The sequence below is a fragment of the Mercenaria mercenaria genome, chromosome 1 (genome assembly GCF_021730395.1).
Source record: "Mercenaria mercenaria strain notata chromosome 1, MADL_Memer_1, whole genome shotgun sequence".
In the NCBI taxonomy this organism is placed as follows: Eukaryota; Metazoa; Mollusca; class Bivalvia; order Venerida; family Veneridae; genus Mercenaria; species Mercenaria mercenaria.
The window spans coordinates 9,919,036-9,940,935 of NC_069361.1; the positions used below are offsets into that span (position 1 = coordinate 9,919,036).

Here is a 21,900-nt window from a genome sequence, read left to right on the forward strand (position 1 = left end):
AAAAAAAAAAAATTTTAAATCCACACAAAAATCCTTACTAGTAGAGGTAGGTCAAAATACACCTCAAAATTGGATGTAACATGCATGTTGTACTACAGAAAAGTGGTATTAATTTTTCCCTACAACCGGTAATAAAAAGGTTACAATATAAGCTATTTATAGTAACAACAAAGGGAAGTAATTCTAGTTTCTTGCACATGACACTCTGTCTCATGATGGTGAACAATTGTGCCAAGTTACATCAAAATCCCTCTATGCATGAAAAAGAAATGCTCCGGACAAAGTCATTCTTGTATCTGACCTTTGACCTCACACCTAAGTGTGACCTTGACCTTAGACCTAAGGACCTGCTTCTTGTGCATGACACTCCGTCTCATGGTGGTGAACATTTGTGCCATGTAACATCAAAATCCCTCCATGCATGAAGAAGGAATGCTCCGGACAAAGTTGCCATTCTTGTATCATTTGACCTCTAAGTGTGACCTTGACCTTAGACCTAGGGACCTGATTCTTGCGCATGACACTCGGACTCCGTCTCATGATGGTGAACAATTGTGCCAAGTTACATCAAAATCCCTCTATGCATGAAGAAGAAATGCTCCAAACAGTCATTATTGAATTTGACCTTTGACCTCTGTGACCTTGACCTTTGAGACAGGAACCTGGGGTTTGCGCATGACACTCCGTCTCATTGAGGTTAACATTCATGCCAAATATAAACTAGATTGCTCCCTGCATGTCAAAGTTATGGTCCGGACAAACAAATCTGGAAGGACGCATGCACGGACACATGCACATACACCGAACAGCCATTTGGACAACTATGTCTTCGCTTCCGCAAGCGGGCTCGACAATAATAAATGGTATTGCCAAAATTGAATGATGGACCAGTCTGTTTTAGAAATTTAGCAGGCTAAAGGTTTATGGCAAGACAGCTTATTTGAACTTACTTGTAATCGACAGAGATTGCAGTTGCCCATTTCTGCAACGATTGCAACAGCTTCCTTTGGTTCCCTTTGATAATGACCAGAACTCGTTTTCCATCACTGTTCAGATTTTTCACCATGAACTCCAGATACTGAAACAATATCAACACATGTATTCATTACTGTATAAAACCAGCAACAGTCATAATAAGTCAAGTCACATTTCTATACACCCACCATCACAATACAGGTCAGAGTCAAGTCACATTTCTATACACCCACCATCACAATACAGGTCAGAGTCAAGTAACATTTCTATACACCCACCATCACAATACAGGTCAGAGTCAAGTAATATTTCTATACACCCACCATCACAATACAGGTCAGAGTCAAGTAACATTTCTATACACTCACCATCACAATACAGGTCAGAGTCAAGTAACATTTCTATACACCCACCATCACAATACAGGTCAGAGTCAAGTAACATTTCTTTACACCCACCATCACAATACAGGTCAGAGTCAAGTAATATGACTATCGATCTGTGACTCACCATCACTATACATGTCAGAGTTGTGTAATATTAATACAGTTCAATTAAGTAATATTTCTATACACTTAACATCACTAAACAGTTCAAATAAGTACATTGTAGCATATCTATACACTCAACATCAGTATATAGTTCAGTTTTAAAAGTAATAATTCTATACACTCAATATCATTATCACTGTACAGATCAACAGTCAAGTAATAATTCTATACACTCAACATCACTGTATAGATCAACAGTCAAGTAATAATTCTATACACTCAACATCACTGTACAGATCAACAGTCAAGTAATAATTCTATACACTCAACATCACTATACAGATCAACAGTCAAGTAGTATTTCTATACACTTAACATCACTGAACAGTTCAATTAAGTAATATTTCTATATATTCCCCAACACTGTACAAGTCAGAGTCGAGTAATATTTCTATACACTCACCATTCAGGGGTTTTGATTTTATTATAAATTACTTCAAAATTTATTTCAAATACAGCCAAATTAAAAAACAAGAGGGTCATGATGACCCTGTATTGCTCACCTGAGTAATGTGAGCCACATGTTTCAAATGACAAACTTAGAAAGTAGGTCAGCAGGTCGCATTCATTGTCACTGAAAGACAGACTTAAGATTGGTGTGCAAAACTGTACATGTCATTCAAATTTCAAGGCTGTATCTTAAAAAACAAGAAAGTAGGTCAGTAGGTCAAGGTCACAGTCAAGTGATCCCTAATCGCTTGGGTCATCAGGTAATTATAATTAAACAGTCTAGGAAATATGACCTGATAATTTTTGAAGTATTTTTTCTTATATAACTCATAATTATAACAAGTGACCCCCAGGCCAGGGTCTCTTTTCACCCCAGGGGCATAATTTGAAATACTTGTTAAAGATCCACCAGGCAATGTTACACACAAAATACCAAATGCCTAGGCCTTGAACTTTCAGACAAGAAGATCTTTATATTTTTTCCTATATAAGTCTATGTAAAACTTGGCACCCCCAGGGCAGGGCCTCTTTTCACCCTAGGGACATAATTTGAACAATTTTGGTAGAGAAACACTAGCAAATGAAACATATTTAATATCAAAAGCCTAGGCCTTGCAGTTTCAAGCAAGAAGATTTTTAAATTTTTTTTTCCTATATAAGTCTATGTAAAACATGAGACCCCAGGGGCAGGGCCTCTTTTCACCCCAGGGGCATAATTTGAACAATATTGGTAGAGGACCACAAGGCAATGCTACATACCAAATATCAAAGGCCTAAGTCATGTGGTTTTAGACAAGAAGATTTTTAAAGTTTTTTACTATATAAGTCTATGTAAAACTTGTGACTCCTGGGGCGGGGCCTCTTTTCACCCCAGAGGCACAATTTGAACAGTCTTGATAGAGGACCGTAAGATGTTGTCACCTGCTAAATATCAAGGCTCTAGGCCTTGCGGTTTTGGACAAGAATATTTTTTAAGTTTTTCCTTTCGGTTGCCATGGCAACCAGAATTCTAAATGGAATTAAATTCTTTGAACAATTTTGAAAGGGGACCACCCAAGGATAATTCCTGTGAAGTTTGGTGTAATTCTGCCCAGTGGTTTTTAAGAATATCTTTTTAGAAAATGTTGACGGACGGACAACAGATGACTGACGAGGGACGACTGACAACGGACTACGGATGATGGACATTGAGAGGTCACAAAAGCTCACCATGAGCCTTTGGCTCAGGTGAGCTAAAAATGAACTGCCCAGGCATGTGGATGAAAATTGATTCCACGGACTACCATACAAAATATTGTAAAAAGTTTGGTATTGTTTTTTGAAAAGATTAATAAATAAATCAATTAAATATATAAATCTGAACAAATTAATGCAAGAATCAGGCATTATTAAAACAAGAGATTATCAAAACCTTCATGGCTTTCAATCATGCACCTAATAGATTTACGAGTATCGGACATGTACATATCGAATAAAAATTTAAAGATGACTTTTTTTATAGCGCAGTTGGTACTAGTACTTTATTTAGAAATAGTTACAAGAGATCACAGTGTGATCTAGGCACCCACCACTGAGCCATTTTTGAAAGTTCCAAATTTCAAGATGAGCTCAAAATCCTAAAAGTAGGTAACTAACTATGTCAGAATCCAGGTCATCACAGTCCTTGGATCCAGTGACCTCCAATACCAGTTCGTAGTTTTGGCTCCATACAAGGTACTTACATACCAAATATCAAAGAGATTGGTCAATATATGAATGTGCTATGAGTAAAAATTGAAAAATCTATTTCAGTGGTAAAACTGAAAAATCTATTTCAGTGGTAAAACTGAAAAATCTATTTAAGTGGTCGTGGTGGGGGCACAAATATGTCACTAGTTCAAAATCAAGGTCAAAGTTCATTTTGGGACACAAAACAGTGCATGTGGTCAAAATTTGAAAGCTGTAGCTTCAGAAATGTGAAAGTAGGTTACAAGGTCAAAAGAAAGGTCAAGTTTCATTTCAGAACACAAAACTATACATGTCGTCCAAATTTGAAGCCTGTACCTTCAAAAATGTGAAAGTAGGTCACTATCTTAATGTCAAGGTCAAAGTTTATTTTGGTACACAACCCTATGCATGTGGTCCAAATTTGAAGGCTGTAGCTACAGAAATGAGAAAGTAGGTCACTAGGTCAAGGTCAACTCATGTCAAGGTTCATCTTGCCACTCAAAACTATACATGTGGTCCAAATTTGAATGTTGTAGGTTAAAAACAACAAGGCAGTCTGAAAGACAGCTAAATCCCCCGCCACTGCTATGGATAGTGAAAGGGTAAACCTTTGACCTTTAGCTGTTACCTTGACCTTGAACTGACATGGCTGACTCATGAATTTTGCACAACGTCTTGATGAGGTAATCATTTGACCGAAGTTTCATGAAAATCCTTCAAGTGGTTTAGGAGATAAAGAGTTCAAACCTTTGACCTTCAGTTGTGACCTTGATCTTGAGTTGACATGGCTGACTCATGGGTTCTTGATGAGGTGATCATTTGACCCGAGTTTGATGAAAATCCTTCAAGGGGTTTCGGAGATACAGTGGACACAAAATGGAAGGCTCAAACATTTCACGCTAAGTTGTGACCTTGACCTTGAGCCAAGCGAAGTTCTGCACATCGTTTTGATAAGGTGATCATTGACCCAAATTTTATAAAATTCCTCCAACGGGTTTAGGAGATATAGAGCGGACACAAAATGGAAGGCTCAAACCTTTCACCCTAAGTTGTGACCTTGACCTTGAGCCAGCATGGCTGACTCATAAGTTCTGCACATCGCCTTGATGAGGTGATCGTTTGACCCAAGTTTGATGAAAATCTTTCAAGGAGTTTAGGAGATATAGAGCGGACACAAATGGAAGGCTCAAATCTTTCACCCTAAGTTGTGATCTTGACCTTGAGCCAACATGGCTGACTCATGGGTTCTGCACATCGTCTGGATGAGGTGATCATTTGACCAAAGTTTCATGAAAATCCTTCAAGGGGTTTAGGAGATATGGAGCGGACACAAAAAGTGTTACCGACAGACGGAAGGATGGACGGAGACCATTCCTACAAAAAAAGTAGGTCACTAGATCAAAATAAGTGACCTTGACCCTAAACAAGAGAGACAAGAGAGGCAAGAGTGCCAGAATGTCACAATATACGCCCGTCACAGCAAATTACTTTACTCTAGCACCAGTATTTGCAAATGGAATTTTAATTTTGTGGTTGTTTAGTAATTATTGTAATTCTTTTTTTTTCTAAATCCACATAAAAACTCCTTACCAGGTAGAGATACCTTTAAATACACCTAAAATTTGAAAGTAACATCTATGTTGTACCACAGAAAAGTCAATTATAAAAAAGTTACAATGTAAGTTATTTATAGTAACTACTAAGGGAAGTTAAAAAAAAAAAAAACAAAAAAAAAACAATTGTAAGTCCACACAAAAATCTCATGATGCTCCGGACAAAGTTTTCATTTTTGTATCCTTTGACCTGTAAGTGTGACCTTGAACTTAGACCTAGGGACCTGCTTCTTGCGCATGACACTCCGTCTAATGATGGTAAACAATTGTACCAAGTTTCATCATAATCCCCCCATGCATGAAGAAGATAATGCTCCGGACAAAGTCATTCTTGAATTTGACAGTTGACCTCTAAGTGTGACCCTGACCTTAGACCTATGGACCTGGTTCTTGCGCATGACACTCTGTCTCATGATGGTGGACAATTGTGCCAAGTTTCATCAAAATCCCTCCATGCATGAAGAAGATATGCTCCGGACAAAGTCATTCTTGAATTTGACCTTTGACCTCTAAGTGTGACCTTGACCTTAGACCTAGGGACCTGGTTCTTGCGCATGACACTCCATCTAATAATGGTGAACAACTGTGCCAAGTTTTATCAAAATCCCTCCATGCATGAAGAAGGTATGCTCAGGACAAAGTCTGTGGACGCCCGCCCACCCGCCCGCCCACCAGGGGCGTTCCCATAATATGTCCTGTTTTTCAAACGGGCATATAATGACACCATTAATGAGTTATATGCAATTATTATTGTTTTCTTATTATGGAAACAAAGAATGCACATATAATTACTTATATTACACGCCCGGTAATCTCCAGAATCATAACCTCTCGGTTATGTATGGCAATGCTTCTGTTGTGATTTCCGGTTATGATGGTTTTCACGTAAAAACAGTGACACAAGTAAAAACGTTTTATGTTTTCTTTCTGATATTACTATAAATGAAAAATCAGCGAATGCTATTCGATGCACGATTGAACAATGATTACAAACATACAAGATTTTCTGTGCAGCGACCAACTGTTTGCTTCCTGTCAACTTTAGAAGTTGTACACATGATGACATTTCAGCGTTTCTGTGCCACATATACCGCTTTTTGCTATTGTTTTCGAACACGTACGTTTTTTGCGGCAAATATTCAGCGCCAGTCGATCAATGATACACAAACGCTCAATTTATCCTCACAAAAACGTGTGAGAGCATTGTTTACGACGGAAATTTTGCAGTTTATTAGGTGTTATGATTCGGTTGATGATGTTATGATTCTTCAAAGGGGGTTATGATTCTTTGTAACAACAATATTTGCTGTAGGAAATTTAAAACTATTCCGTCAGGAAAAGCAAAATTACATGGATGTGCAGATTGCCATGTCTGAATTGAATGTCTTATTTTTTGTTGCTAATATCATTGCCATTATCTCAGTTGTTTTATGATAAAGTCTTTAAATTTTCATATTAATTAAGGAATTATATCGTAGGAAATTTCAATACATTCAATCCTCATTACTTCTTTTTTTAAGAACCACATATACAAAAAGAAAAAGAAAAAAACGACATTTAAAGTAAATATCAAAAATTGTGTTTTAAAATTAAGGGACGTGGAACTGCTTGGAATGGGAAAAAGGATGCTCAGCAGCTGCATTGTGTTTGCAGCTTGTCTGCCATTGCTGTTTAAAATTTTTAGGGGAGGACATTCATTAATGTTGTAAGAACTTGTTGCCTTACATCTTTATGCTGTGTATATCTGCAGTTATTGTAAATATGTAAAATAAAATATGATTAAACTAAACTACGTCTTTCATTTCCATTTGCATATAAGAACAAGAGCTGTCTCCATAGGATGACACATGCCCCCGATGGCACTTTAAATGAATAGTTATGGCCGATGTTAGAGTTTAGGACCTTTGACCTATGGAGCTGGGTCTTGAGCGCGACATGTCGTCTTACTGTGTCATACATTCATGCGTAGTTATTTTAAAATCCATGCATGAATGACAAAAATATGGACCGGACACGCCCATCAATGCACTATCATGAAAAATGACCTTTAACGTCTAAGTGTGACCTTGACCTTTGAGCTACGGACCTGGATCTTGCGCCCGAAACGTCGTCTTACTGTGGTACACATTCATGCCAAGTTATTTGAAAATCCATCCATCGATGACAAAGATATGGACCGGACACGCCCATCAATGCACTATCCTTTAAAGTCTAAGTGTGACCTTGACCTTTGAGCTACGGACCTGGGTCTTGCGCGCGACACGTCGTCTTACTGTGGTACACATTCATATCAAGTTATTTGAAAATCCATCCATCGATGACAAAGATATGGACCGGACACGAAAATTGCGGACAGACTGACAGACTGACAGACGGTTCAAAAACTATATGCCTCCCTTCGGGGGCATAAAAAGAAAAGAAGACACAAACTTACAGTCCACAAAACTTAATCTGCGTTACATTTTTATACACTTGGAAATGCCTACATGCAATAGACTTAGGTCACCTCCACTGTCAAACAGGTTAACTTCATCCTAGATCAGACATGAAAGAGTAAAGCCAAAAATCAATTAATATAAAATTCACAATTTTCCCTTGAAGTTTAACTGTCACATGCCTGTGTTTATTTTAGGCTATCAAACTGTGTCTAAATAGGGGGCATCTTTTAACAAGAGGGCCATGATGGCCCTATATCACTCACCTGTTATCTTTGCACTTAAGGACAAGAAGGTCCTCGGAAAAAATATCTAAGTCCAAAGGACAGGAACAACAACGGGAAGAAATTTAACCAAAAAGAAAAAAAATTCTTACAAGGTATAGATATGTCAAAATACACCTAAAAATTGGAGGTACCATCCATGTTGTACCATAGAAAAGTGGTCTCGGTTTTTCCCTACGGCCAATAATAAAAAAGTTACTAAAAATAAGCTATTTATAGTAACGTAAAAGGGAAGTAATTAAAAAAAATAAATATTGTAAGTGAACAAAAGGATCTGCCAAATACATCTGTTGACATAAATGAAATTTCAGATCAGTATCTTCATTAGTTATTGAGATATACCCACTTTAATTTGAAATAAAGGGAGGTAATTTGACATAAAATCAGTCCATAGTTATCAGGCTTTCCAGTGACTTTTGAAGAAAAAATAGGAGAAAAGTAGGAGCCTCTAACATAAAAAAGTAGGAGAAAAGTAGGAGGAAAGTAGGAATCAGATCATTAAAAGTAGGATCTTGTAACGGTCAACTTACCATTTGATCTTCTAATTACTCACATGTGCCATCATGTAAACACTTGAAATGAACTCATTCTTTGGTGTATGAAGCTGTTTTCATTCTCATCAGGTTCTGAAGTCAATGGAAGTGCTGCCATCAACCTAAAATTTTTTTTTCATTTTATTATTCAAACTGAACATTTTTACATATCATAAATCACAATGTTATATAAAAGCTACTGTTCTAGGGAGATATATTGAAAACTTTAAGCATTATGTTTCACAACTGGGCCTTAATACTATGCCTGAAAAGTTCTTTGAAACATATAGATTTTGTCCAAAAATAAGCCAAGTGTTTTCTGCTCATCTTCCCTAGAACAGTCTAGTTAATCTAGACAGTACAAAGTGATTATGTGTAGCTCTTTATATAATTACAGGCAATGGTATTATTAAAGGCACTATAAGCCACAAAGCATCTAAATGATACAGCAAAGTAAAGTATCATGCATTAGCAATAACATTTTCTAAAATGCAAGGTCAAGTAGATTTTAAAATGTTAGCTGAAAACATTGACATACAAGTACTAATCTAATACTAAAACAACCAAACATGTATTTTCTACATCTAGCAAGCCATGCCCCATTTTAAAAATAACCCTAAATGATGGACTTAGCAGATATGAATGTTGTGCACTGTATTAATATATTGTTAACATCAGTTTGCAATACATATAATATTCCTATACATGATTGTGTCACACCATATTAAAGCTATATAACCAAGAGCTGGTTTTGTGGCTTATCCTCTCTCTGTATAGTCAATTTCCTTTCTTGTTTGATTTACTTGAGTCCAATGATGTTTTCTGTTTGTACATAAAATTGTCAAGCATCTTTTGCCGCTTGCAATCAATGTCTTGCCTTTTTTCTCTGCAACATTCCAAAGCATCACCAACCTTATCAAGGTTTGATTTGGCAACCTGTAACAATCCTTGTGCTATGTCTAATTCCTGGAAGTCTTTCTTCTTTATTGCTTCAGAAAGTCTATTATTTGCTTCTGCAAAGACATGCTTTGCTTTTGACAGATCATCCTTTAACTGCTGTTCACTCTTCTTTACTTCTTTTTCTTTTTCCCCTAATTTTCGTTTTCTTTCTTCATTCAGCTTCAGTGACTGCTGTTCTTTTTCTCTTTGTTCTTTCAATGCTTGTTTTTTACTTTCAGTCAATCTAAATTCAGCTTTTTCTGTCTCAATTCTATCCTTATACTTCTGATAGGACTTGGCAACAGAAGACTGTAGATCTTTGGTCATTGGAATGTCTGTGACCTTACCCTTGTACATACCAACAGCATCCCTAGTCAACCTGAGGCCATTCAGGGATTCTTCAGACAATAGTGTTCTTTCATTAGTTAACAGTTTCTTATTGATAGACAGACTTCTTTCGACATCTGCATTCCCATGACTTATGCACAAACAGCTTATCACTAACTTTCTCAGATTTTTATACTTTAGACGACCTGATGGTGTTTTCCTGCTCAAGACATAGCCCCAATAATGATCTATTCTATCAATCTCATCCTGGTCATTATATATCTTGCTATCTGGAATATCATCTGCTCTATACAACTTCCATTCATCCCTGATTAAAGGAACTTCTTCTTTTGAAATACCTGGCAGAGTCTCTGATAGCCTTTTCAAGTGTTTAAAGGCACTTTCCTGCTCTCTTACTTCTGGATGTAAACACTGAATATTTTTTACCAAAGCAACATCAACCGGAAGCTTTTTAGCCAAGTAACTTGTTACTTCTTGATAAAATTTCCTCATGTCATATTGCAGACTTTTCTGCTTTCCTGAGTCAAGCTTAGATAACGTCTTCTCAGTGTCACTACCAACTTCCATCTCTTTCAAATCAAGACAGTTGTTCAGATCTTTCACATCTAATTTAACCAGTTTAGACCCGATGGCATCTGCAACAATGTCATGTTTGACAAATCTAAGCATCAATGTCCTAATAAGGTCACAGGCTTCTGAATACAACATGTGAATTAGAGGCTCTTGCTTTTGGAACATGATCAAAAATCTTTCAAAGACTGGCCCCACACTAATAAGAAACTGAATCTGTGCTAGAATTTCTTTGGACTTCAGCTTTTCACAAATCCTGAGGTACCTAGAATTCTTCTTCAGATACTTGTCAGTTCCTTGATCTTTACTAATCTGTGGTAGCACTTTCAAGAAATATCTACTAGAACCCTCCCAATGCTTGAGTAGTCTTCCAAGAGCGGGTATCAATGTCAGCCACCTACACTGAACGTGTCTTACAAACATGTTTTCATCAAGATTAAGGTCTTCCAGCACTGCAGCATAATCTTCTCTCTGACAGGTGTGTGATTTAAACCACTGAAAGAGGTCGATGGCTAATTCCTCTGCATCCTCACCATAGACATTAAGACCTTTTCTGAATCCATTGTGAACAGCATGTATAGAACATGGAACAAATTCAGTAAGTTCAGGTAGACCGAGAGAAGCTTTATGTGTATTGACATGGTTCCAAACAGTCTTATTAACATTGGGACCATCACTCCCAAGTGATACTAATAAATCTAAAGGTATCTGATAAGGTGTTTCATTCAAAGTATCAATTAAAGCCTGTCCTACATCAACACCTTTGGCATGACCAAACAGTTCACTCTTTAAAAACATAGTGCTTATTTCACCTTTCTCTTCATTCCAAAACCTGATTAATATATCACACTGTTTCATATTTTGGACTGTACCAGTTTCATCAAACTGAATTGTATATGGTATCTTATCAGTTGCTATTTTATTTGCTATAGTCTGTCTAAAATAAGGACCAAGCCCATCTGATATCATATATGATACTTTTGATTTACTCATTGTAAAGTCCTTTGCCACAGAGCTACCTGGGAACATGCTTTGGAATAACTCTGGTGTCCCATCACAAGAACTGTATGTGTAACCACTAGCTGCTACTTTAAACGCCCACAGTGTCTCTGCTTTACAAACTTGCTCCTTATGGGATAATGACTGGAGCTGAATGATTGAAGATTTTTTCTCGGTATCACCTCCTCCTTGAGAAGTACTTGCAACAACACTGCTCTGTTTTTCAACAAAGAACTTCTTCTGGGAGCATGAATTTCTTAATTTCATATTATCTTTGTGCTTTTGTCCATCAGCATGGTTCATAAGTTGCCCAACACCAGTATTGGAACATGAAATTGATTTATCACAAATAAAGCAGAAGCCATTCAAGTTAGATGACGAATCCTTTCTACACCACTGATTAAGTTTGTGTCCATTTTTATCAATCTTATTAAGCCAAGAAGCATTAAAATGAGTCTTTCCACCTGGCATAGTTAGTATCTATGTTAAAGGATGTTAGTTTATCTTTGGTACATCTAGACTGTTAGTTGACACCTGCAAAATATATCAAGTTAGCTCAGCTACTACAAGCATTAATGTTTGCAGCTGATACTTCAAAAGCTCAAATGTTTTCTTAAAACATTTTCAGTGGCTTAGAAATATTTTCATGTAATTATACATCAAAATATAAATTACATTTGAGAGAAGTACCAGTAGCAAACTGATCAGGTTAAGGCATCCCAGCACTGCTACAACAAATTCTTATCCGGCTTAGCCAGATAGAATTATAGTTGGTCACTACAGTTATGTTCTACCTTAACCTATGCTTAGAGTGAACAGAAACATTATAATGCACTTTGAAATAGTGAAATTCAGATCACAATATTTTATGTTTTAAAAAGATGTCTTTAGAAAATTGGGTCTAAGTCAAAGTACAGTGTATCATTTCTGTTCACCCAATTCCCTCAGTTTGCACATCATTGGGAAAGAGTTACAGTGCACAGCAATCATATCTGTTAGCCTACTTGTGTTCAAATGTGTATCTCTTTACCTTTAGAAGACAATATTTGCTGGATCCGGCACTGAAGATTCCCTAAGAGGTCAATGGCAGCATGTCCAGTAGTCCAATCAGAGCCTGATGAGTAGCTATCACACCATAAATCATATAACACAATTCATTCTACAAATAGACTAAAGCATAATCATGTTAACTACTTAATTTAAAATTTCATTGAACATGTTTTAATTTTTTTTTATTTTGAAAATATCAAAAAAGTAGGAGAAGTAGGAGTTTTCTGAGAAAAAGTAGGAAAAATGTAGGAAGGGATCTAAATAGTAGGAAAAGTAGGAAAAAGTAGGACTACTTGAAAGCCTGAGTTATCTACCCTGATTGTCTCAGTCCAACTAATAACAATAATGAAATTTCAAATAAGTCCTATAAGTTCTTACTGATATAAATCCATTTTGATTCCAATCAGGGGAGGTAATCAGATATAAAATAACTCTGGAACCTACGATTTGATCTGATTTGTTATGGAATCCAGGATTTATTGTTGTTGAAGATATTTTGGAAGTTTGTATCAAATAAAACCATTAATGAAGTCTCTATATGGCTGCAAAAGCCAAAATAGCCAATTTTGGACCTTTAAGGGGCCATAACTCTGGAGCCCATGAGGGAATCTGGCCAGTTGAAGAAAGGAAGCAAGATCTTGTGCTGATTCAAGTTGTGTGCAAGTTTGGTTAAAATCAAATCATAAATGAAGCTGCTATTGTGCAGACAAGGTCAAAATAGCTCATTTTGGCCCTTTCAGGGGCCATAACTCTGGAACCCATTAAGGGATTTGGCCGGTTCAAGAAAGGAACTGAAATCTTATGGTGACACAAGTTTTGTACAAGTTTGATTAAATTCAAATCATAAATGAAGCTGCTATTGTGCAGACAAGGTCAAAATAGCTAATTCTGGCCCTTTCAGGGGCCATCACTCTGGAACCCATAATGGAATCTCGCCAGTTCAAGAATTAACCAAGATCTTATGGTGATACAAGTTGTGTGCAAGTTTGGTTAAAATAAAATCATAAATAAAGCTGCTATTGTGCAGACAAGGTCAAAATAGCTAATTCTGGCCCTTTCAGGGGCCATAACTCTGGAACCTATAATGGAATCTGGCCAGTTCAAGAAAGGAACCAAGATCTTATGGTGATACAAGTTGTGTGCCAGTTTGGTAAAAATCAAATAAAAAATAAAGCTGCTATTGTGCAGACAAGGTCAAAATAGCTGATTTTGGCCCTTTTAGGGGCCATAACTCTGGAAGTCACAATGGGATCTGGCCAGTTCAAGAAAGGAACCGAGATCTCATGGTGATACAAGTTGTGTGCAAGTTTGGTTAAAACTAGAGCTATCACTAAAGGTGATGAATGTACCCCCCGCATGCACTGACACAGTACATTGCAATTTGACGCACACAAGATTGCATAATTATGTGGACTGTATGTATACAGACTGTATGTATACAGTATAGTAACAAAAAACAAAGTCCCATAACTATGCAGAATATTTATCTAAAAGAATGTAACATGCATCATGCACAACTAGGGTTGGTACTGATCACTTGTGTGAAGTTTCATTAAATTGTGTGTAAGGGTTTGGTAGATTAGGCATGCACAAGATTGCATATGCAGACTGCATGTACATAGTATGTTAACAAGAAACAAAGTCCCATAACTCTGCAATTTTTGTCGCTGAAAGAACCTAACATGCCCCATACACAACTACTGTTGTTACTGATCACTTGTGTGAAGTTTCATTAAATTGTGTCAAGGGGATGAGGAGAGATGGTGCGCACAAGATTGTGTCTATGTATATAGTAAAGTAACAAAAAAAACAAAGTCCCATAACTCTGCAAATTTTTTTTTCTGAAAGAACCTAACATGCCCCATGCACAACTACTGTTGTTACTGATCACTTGTGTGAAGTTTCATTAAATTGTGTCAAGGGGATGAGGAGAGATGGTGCGCACAAGATTGTGTCTATGTATATAGTATAGTAACAAAAAAACAAAGTCCCATAACTCTGCAAATTTTTTTTCTAAAAGAACCTAACATGCCCCATGCACAACTACTGTTGGTACTGATCACTTGTGTGATGTTTCATTAAATTGTGTCAAGGGGATGAGGAGAGATGGTGCGCACAAGATTGTGTCGTGTCTATGTATATAGTATAGTAACAAAAAAACAAAGTCCCATAACTCTGCAATTTTTTTTTCTAAAAGAACCTAACATGCTCCATGCACAACTACTGTTGGTACTGATCACTTGTGTGATGTTTCATTAAATTGTGTCAAGGGGATGAGGAGAGATGGTGCGCACAAGATTGTGTCTATGTATATAGTATAGCAACAAAAAAACAAAGTCCCATAACTCTGCAATTTTTTTTTCTAAAAGAACCTAACATGCCCCATGCACAACTACTGTTGGTACTGATCACTTGTGTGAAGTTTCATTAAATTCTGTCAAGGGGATAAGGAGAGATGGTGCGCACAAGATTGCGTCTACGGACAGACGGACAGACAGACAGACAGACAGACAACCTGAAACCAGTATACCCCCCCTTACAACTTTGTTGTCGGGGGGTACAATAAAATCATAAATGAAACCACTATTGTGCAGACAAGAAATTGTTGACGCACGCACAGACGACGGACGAAGGGTGATCACAAAAGCTCACCTTGTCACTATGTGACAGGTGAGCTAAAAATACTGTAAAAGTAGGATTTACGAAAATCCAAAGTATGTAGTTTTTTTTAATTGATATTGGATGTGATATTCTTCTGCAAGAATGAGATATTTAAGTTGCAATATATTGTTTCCTATGACAATCTATTAGGCTGTCATCACGCCCAAATTTTGTGTCACTGGTCAATCTCAATATATGATATCATGTCTCAAAAAGAAAGCACTGCATCGGGCTATTTTCTGAATAAAAAGTTTTCTTTTTTTCAAACGCAATTATTTCAAAATAATGCTTATATGAGCAAGTTGTGTTGAATTTTAGATTAACAACCACTGATTTTTTTAACAACCTCTGCATTTTTGTGGTCCGACGACGGACCACCTAGCATTCAGGATTCACTGCTCCGACCGAAAATACACTGTCCCGGGTCATTGGACCACCGTTTGTGTGTCGATCCATGCATTTGTGGTTAAATTCCGTTTCGATAGATATTGTTTTATGAAGAACGCCCTTTGAAGAATCATAACGTCATCAACCGGATCATAACACCTAATAAACTGCAATATTTCCATCGAAAATAACGCTCTCACATGTTCTTGCGGGGATGAATTGAAACGTTTGTGTATCATTGATCGACTGACGCCTACTATTTGCAGCAAGAAAACGTACGTGTTCGAAAACAATAGCAACAAGAGCTATATAAGTATATCCTAAGCAAAAAGGGGCATAATTCATTAAATATTGGTGTCAGAGTCAGATGGTGTGGGTGATGATGTTGAACAACTATTTTAAGTTTGAATCAAATCCATTCAGTAATAACAGAGACAGAGTGAAAGTGCATCAAAACTTTAACCTAAATTTCTAAGTAAAAAGGGGAAATAATTCATGAAAAATTGGTCCCAGAGTTATACACCTTGTGTCATATGATAAGGGTAATGATGTGGAACAATTGTTTAAGTTTTAATCATTTCCATTCAGTAATAACAGAGATAGAGTGAAAGTGCATAAAACTTTAACCTGAAATTCTAAGTAAAAAGGGGAATAATTCATGAAAAATTGTGCCAGAGTTTTGCATCTTGTGTCATATGATGTGGGTGATGATGCTGAACAACTATTTTAAGTTTGAATCAAATCCATTCAGTAATAACAGAGGTAGAGTGAAAGTGCACCAAAACTTTAACCTGAAATTCTAAGTAAAAAGGGGGAATAATTCATGAAAAATGGTGCCAGAGTTATGCACCTTGTGTCATATGATGTGAGTGATGATGTTGAACAACTATTTTAAAGTTGAATCAAATCCATTCAGTAATAACAGAGATAGAGTGAAAGTGCATCAAAACTTTAACCTGAAAATCTAAGTGAAAAGGGGGGATAATTCATGAAATATTGGTGCCAGAGTTATGGCCCTTATGTCAGATGATGTGGATGATGATGAGGAATAAGTATTTCAAGTTTGAATCAAATCCATCAAGTAATTACAGAGATAAGTTGAAAAAAGAGAAAGTGTAAAAAAAACTTTAACCAAGGTGGGGACGCGGAAAGACGCCGACAGGATAGCTCTCCTTATACTTCGTATAGTCGAGCTAAAAATCGGTATGGGTGGCACAGAAATGCTGAAATGTTATCATGTGTACAATTTCTAAAGTTGACAGGAAGCAAACAGTTGGTAACTGCACAGAAATTCTTGTATGTATGTAATCATTGTTCAATCGTGCATCGAATAGCATTCGCTGATATTGCATTTATAGTAATATTAGAAAGAAAACGTAAGAATTCTTTACCCGTGTCACTATTTTTACGTGAAAACCATCATAACCGGAAATCACAACAGAAGCATTTCCATACATAACCTAGAGGTTATGATTCTGGAGATTACCGGGCGTGTATTATAACTAATAACTAAACCCATACCCTAAACAAGAGAGATGACACCATTAATGAGTTATATGCAATTATTTTTTTTTTCCTATTATGGAAACAAAGAATGCAAATATTACAAGAAAGGTGGAAATTCTACGAAAACCAGGTTTTTAACTGCATCATGCCAACAGGTTCTTTAAAACAAGAGCTGTCTGATGACAGCGCGCTCGACTATTCGAAGAATTGATTGAAGAATGGGGTCAAAATATTTCCACGGATATTCAGACAAAAGAAATAAATAGATTAGACAAACAATGTTCCTGTATTACTATGATTTCGATAAGTCTTGCACTAAATGGCAATATATGAGCCAATTTCAAAGTCCAAAAACGGCCATAATTCAGTCAAATTTGTTATGTACTCTTGCCTACAGATGGAAATCATGATGATAAACAAGTGTTCAAAGTTTAAAAGCCATATGTCAAATAGTTTTGACAAAACATGGACTTGTATGAAAACAGAACTAATTTCAAAGTCCAAAAAGGGCCATAATTCAGCCAAAATAGATGACAGAGTTATTTTCTCTTTCCTACAGATAGAGAGTATTATACTAAACAAGTGATAAAAGTTTCAAAGCCATATGTCAAACACTTTACAAAAAATATAAACTGGTACGAAAAACTTAACCAAGATTTCTAAGTCAAAAGGGGCCATAATTCAGCCAAAACCCTTGATGGAGTTATGTACTCTTGCCTATAACTGGACATGGTGATGGTAAACAGGTGTTGAAAGTTTCAAAGCTTTATCTCAAAAGACTTTGTCAAAATATGAACTGGTACGAAATATTAACCCAGATTTCTAAGTCGAAAGAGGCCATAATTCAGCCAAAATCCCTGACGGAGTTATGTACTCTTGCCTATAACTGGCCATGATGATGGTAAACAAGTGTTGAAAGTTTCAAAGCTTTATCTCAAAAGACTTTGTCAAAATATGAACTGGTACGAAAAACTTAACCATGATTTTCTAAGTCAAAAGGGGCCATAATTCAGCCAAAATCCTTGATGGAGTTATGTGCTCTTGCCTATAACTGGCCATGGTGATGGTTAACAAGTGTTGAAAGTTTCAAACCTTTATCTTAAAAGACTTTGTCAAAATATGAACTGGTACGAAAAACTTAACCATGATTTCTAAGTCAAAAGGGGCCATAATTCAGCCAAAATCCTTGATGGAGTTATGTGCTCTTGCCTATAACTGGCCATGATGATGGTAAACAAGTGTTGAAAGTTTCAAAGCTTTATCTCAAAAGACTTTGTCAAAATGTTGACTGGTACGAAAAACTTAACCAAGGTGTGACGCCGACACCGACGCCGACGCCGTGGTGAGTAGGATAGCTCTACTTATTCTTCGAATAGTCGAGCTAAAAACTTGAAAGTCTATTTCTGATGTCTATTATAAACTATTTATGGAGTGGTTGCATTCAGACCTCGGGCAAATAGCAAATCTTTAACATATTTTGGGCAAACCGATTCTTGGATGGTGAATACTTACCCCAATGCAGATGCTGGCAAAAATATCGGTGAACTGTTTTGTCCGCCACAAACTGTTTTGCTCGGAACCGGTTAATGGGTGTGATTAGTGTCTGCAGACTTTATGACCCTTCTACAGGTAAGGCTATAAAAAGCCAATTAACTACTTGGAGGGCCACTCGATATAAAATTATATCAGAAAACAAAATAAACAAAGGGCCATAACTCACTCAAAAATTGCTGAACCAGTCTGACTTTCAGGGGGACACAACTAGGGTACCAATACATCATTCTGACAAAGTTTGGTCAAAGTCCCCCCAGTAGTTTCTGAAAAGATGTATAATGAGAAATTGTTAACGGACAGACGGACGACGGACCACGGATGCAAAGTGATTTGAATAGCCCACGATCTGATGATGGCGGGCTAAAAACTACTTGTTAAACACTCATTTTTCTAAAATGTTTTTTAAACTGTGCTTTTTATTTTTTATTTGTTTTGAAAATTGAACTGAATATAATGAACTTGAATTTTAGTATTTGTTTTGGTTCTTGTAGTTTATAATGCAGGTAAAATCAACTTTCATTTCCCATCTTCCTTTGGCACCAATGTTGACTCCAGTGGCTCCAACTTTTGCCAAATGGTGAAAGTATTGGCAACAGCTCAAAAATATCCAGAGCCATCCCTGCCATTCCTACACAATATCTCTATGCACTTAACAGTTCTTTAAAGTAACGTTTCTATACACTCAACATCACTGTACAGATTAGAGACAAGTAATATTTCTATACACTTACCATCACTATACAGTTCAGTTAACCAATAATTCTATATACACTTACCTCTGTTGTAGGTGTACGACGCATGTATATGACATTAGATCCATCGATGACATAATCAAACGGCTGCTTCTGTTTACTCATAAAATCATAAAACCTCTTCAGTTCTTGTGGATTTGAATTTCGGTATATGTTTTCACCAATCAACAGCTTGTGAAGAGTTTGTTCACAAAGCTTTTCAAAAACTGAAGCATCTATCGCTTCATATTCTGGAATTTTCTCACTACAAGTAGAACATCTCCTGCTGTAACAGAAGTAAATTTGAAATATATTACAAGGACAATTAGAATTTAGCAGTATAATGAGGTTACAGATGCCGAATGACCATACTGTACAACATGATTGGTCAGTGGCATTACCAAGTTGTTGAAGAGAATAAGGCAAAACTGTCGTTCTTTACTTAATGGCTGATGATTTTAATACAAGAGCTGTGTGTTGACAGCGCACTTGACTATTCGAAGCATTGATGGAGGTATTGGGTCAAAATATTACCCGAGATTTTCAGACAAAATAAGAAAAATACATAAGACAAACAATGTATCTGCATTTGTGGATTTGGATAGTAGTTTTTGCACTAATTTATTATGGCAATGTGTGACCATGATGGTAAGTGCTCATGGAAATCATGATAATAAATAAGTGTTCAAAGTTTCAAAGCCACATGTCAAATAGTTTTGACAAAACCTAGACTTGTACGAAAAACTAAACCAATTTGTAAGTCCAAGAAGGGCTGTAATTCAGCCAAAATACTTGACAGAGTTATGTTCTCTTGCCTACAGACAGAAGTCATGATGATAAGCAAGTGTTCAAAGTTTCAAAGCCACATATCAAATAGTTTTGACAAAACACAGACTTGTATGAAAACAGGCCAATATTCAACCAAATTATTTGACAGAGTTATGTACTCTTGCCTACAGAATGAAAATCATAATGATAAACAATTATTCAAAGTTTCAAAGCCACATGTCATAAAAGTTTTTACAAGACATGGACTTGCACAAAAATTGTACCAATTTCGAAGTCCAAAAAGGGCCATAGTTCGCCAAAATAATTGACAGAGTTACGTTTTCTTGCCTACAGATATAGAATGTCATAATAAGTGATAAAAGTTTCAAAGTCATATGTCAAACACTCTACACAAAATGTGAACTGGTACGAAAAACTTACCCAAGATTTCTACGTTAAAAGGGGCTATAATTCAGCCAAAATCCTTGATAGAGGTATGTACTCTTGCCAAAAAACTGGACATGGTGATGGTCTTGTCACAGAAGTAAGCCAATGTCAAAGTCAGTAGGGGTCAATATCAGTAGGAGTCATCTGCTGGTCATGATCAACCTCATTAAATTTCGTGATCCTAGGCCCAAGCGTTCTCAAGTTATCATCCCAAAACAGTTTAACTGTTCCTGGTCACTGTGACCTTGACCTTTGACCTACTAGCCCTAAAAAGTCTGATTGACGTCATCTGCTTGTCATGACCAACCTTCCTGTCAACTTTCATGATCCTAGGCCCAAGCATTCTCAAGTTATCCTGAAATGGTTTAACTGTTCTGGGTCACTGTGACCTTGACCAACTGACCTCAAAATCAGTATGGGTCATCTGCTGGTCGTGGCAAATCTCCCTATCAACTTCCATGATCCTCAGCCCAAGCATTCTCAAGTTTTCATCCAGAAACAATTTAACTGTTCCGGGTCATTGTGACCTTGACCTTTGACTTACTGACCTTAAAATCAAACTTGATTTGTATTTTATGATGTCACATCTGTTTACCAAAATTTAATATCCTTGGCCAAAGCGTTCCCAAGTTATCATCCAAAAACTGTTTAACTGTTCTGGGACATTGTGACATTGACCTTTGATCTACTGACCTCAAAGTCGAACCTGTATTTTATGATGTCACACCTGTGAACCAAAAATTATTTAAATCTGTCAAGCCTTTCATGAGTTACTGTCTGGAAACCATGAAAACAAACTGACCGACCAACAAGCTCACTCCTATATACCCCCTCAAACTTCGGTTGTGGGGGTATAATAATTAGCATATTACAACTGTAAATGGAATGTAACAAAAAAGTTTTCTAACTGCAAAAGTTAAAACAGAGATATTTTGACAATACAGCCATCATGGTTTCAAACAAGCTCCTAGCCCATGGCCTCATCAGCAAGTCTGAATGCTAAGAATCTTTTTTTATACAATAATCATATGGTTAGCATAGTGTTACATTATCTCAGACTCATTGCAACTACCACAACAGTGTTACAGGCAGAGAACATGGTGTATAAGAGTACATAAGTTGGTGTTGTTTTTTTTTAATTAACTCTTGATGACTTTAAAAAAAGAAGTTTCTCCAACCATTTACCTTTGTCTGTCCACATTTGTAACTTTTGCAACTGCACTGGTTGTCCATTTTCTGTAATAAAGTATAAACGTAAAATACTACTCACACTAAATTTGTAACAAGTATGTGCATTTAACATTCAACTATTTCGTTTAAGGAATCCAGCAGTTATAATATGATTCAAGCTTTAGCCTGCTGGTGGCAAGTCAGTCTGCCTTTGCAAACAGT

The 21,900-nt window shown here is 36.6% G+C and overlaps 1 protein-coding gene across 5 annotated transcripts in view; it reads right to left on the reverse strand.

The window, feature by feature from the left end:
* LOC123545017 (mitochondrial ribonuclease P catalytic subunit-like) overlaps positions 1 to 21,900 on the reverse strand; it is a 61,877-nt gene that overhangs the window by 23,947 nt on the left and 16,030 nt on the right. For 4 of the 5 annotated variants that reach the window (XM_045331231.2, XM_045331235.2, XM_053539450.1 and 1 more), the window contains exons 3-5: positions 21,694 to 21,744; positions 19,339 to 19,579; positions 951 to 1,078 (exon numbers count right to left, since the gene is read on the reverse strand). In XM_045331231.2, coding sequence (XP_045187166.2) covers positions 951 to 1,078; positions 19,339 to 19,579; positions 21,694 to 21,744 — 420 coding nt within the window. The remainder of the gene's footprint in view (positions 1 to 950; positions 1,079 to 19,338; positions 19,580 to 21,693; positions 21,745 to 21,900) is intronic. The other variant, XM_053539457.1, reaches the window with a different exon arrangement.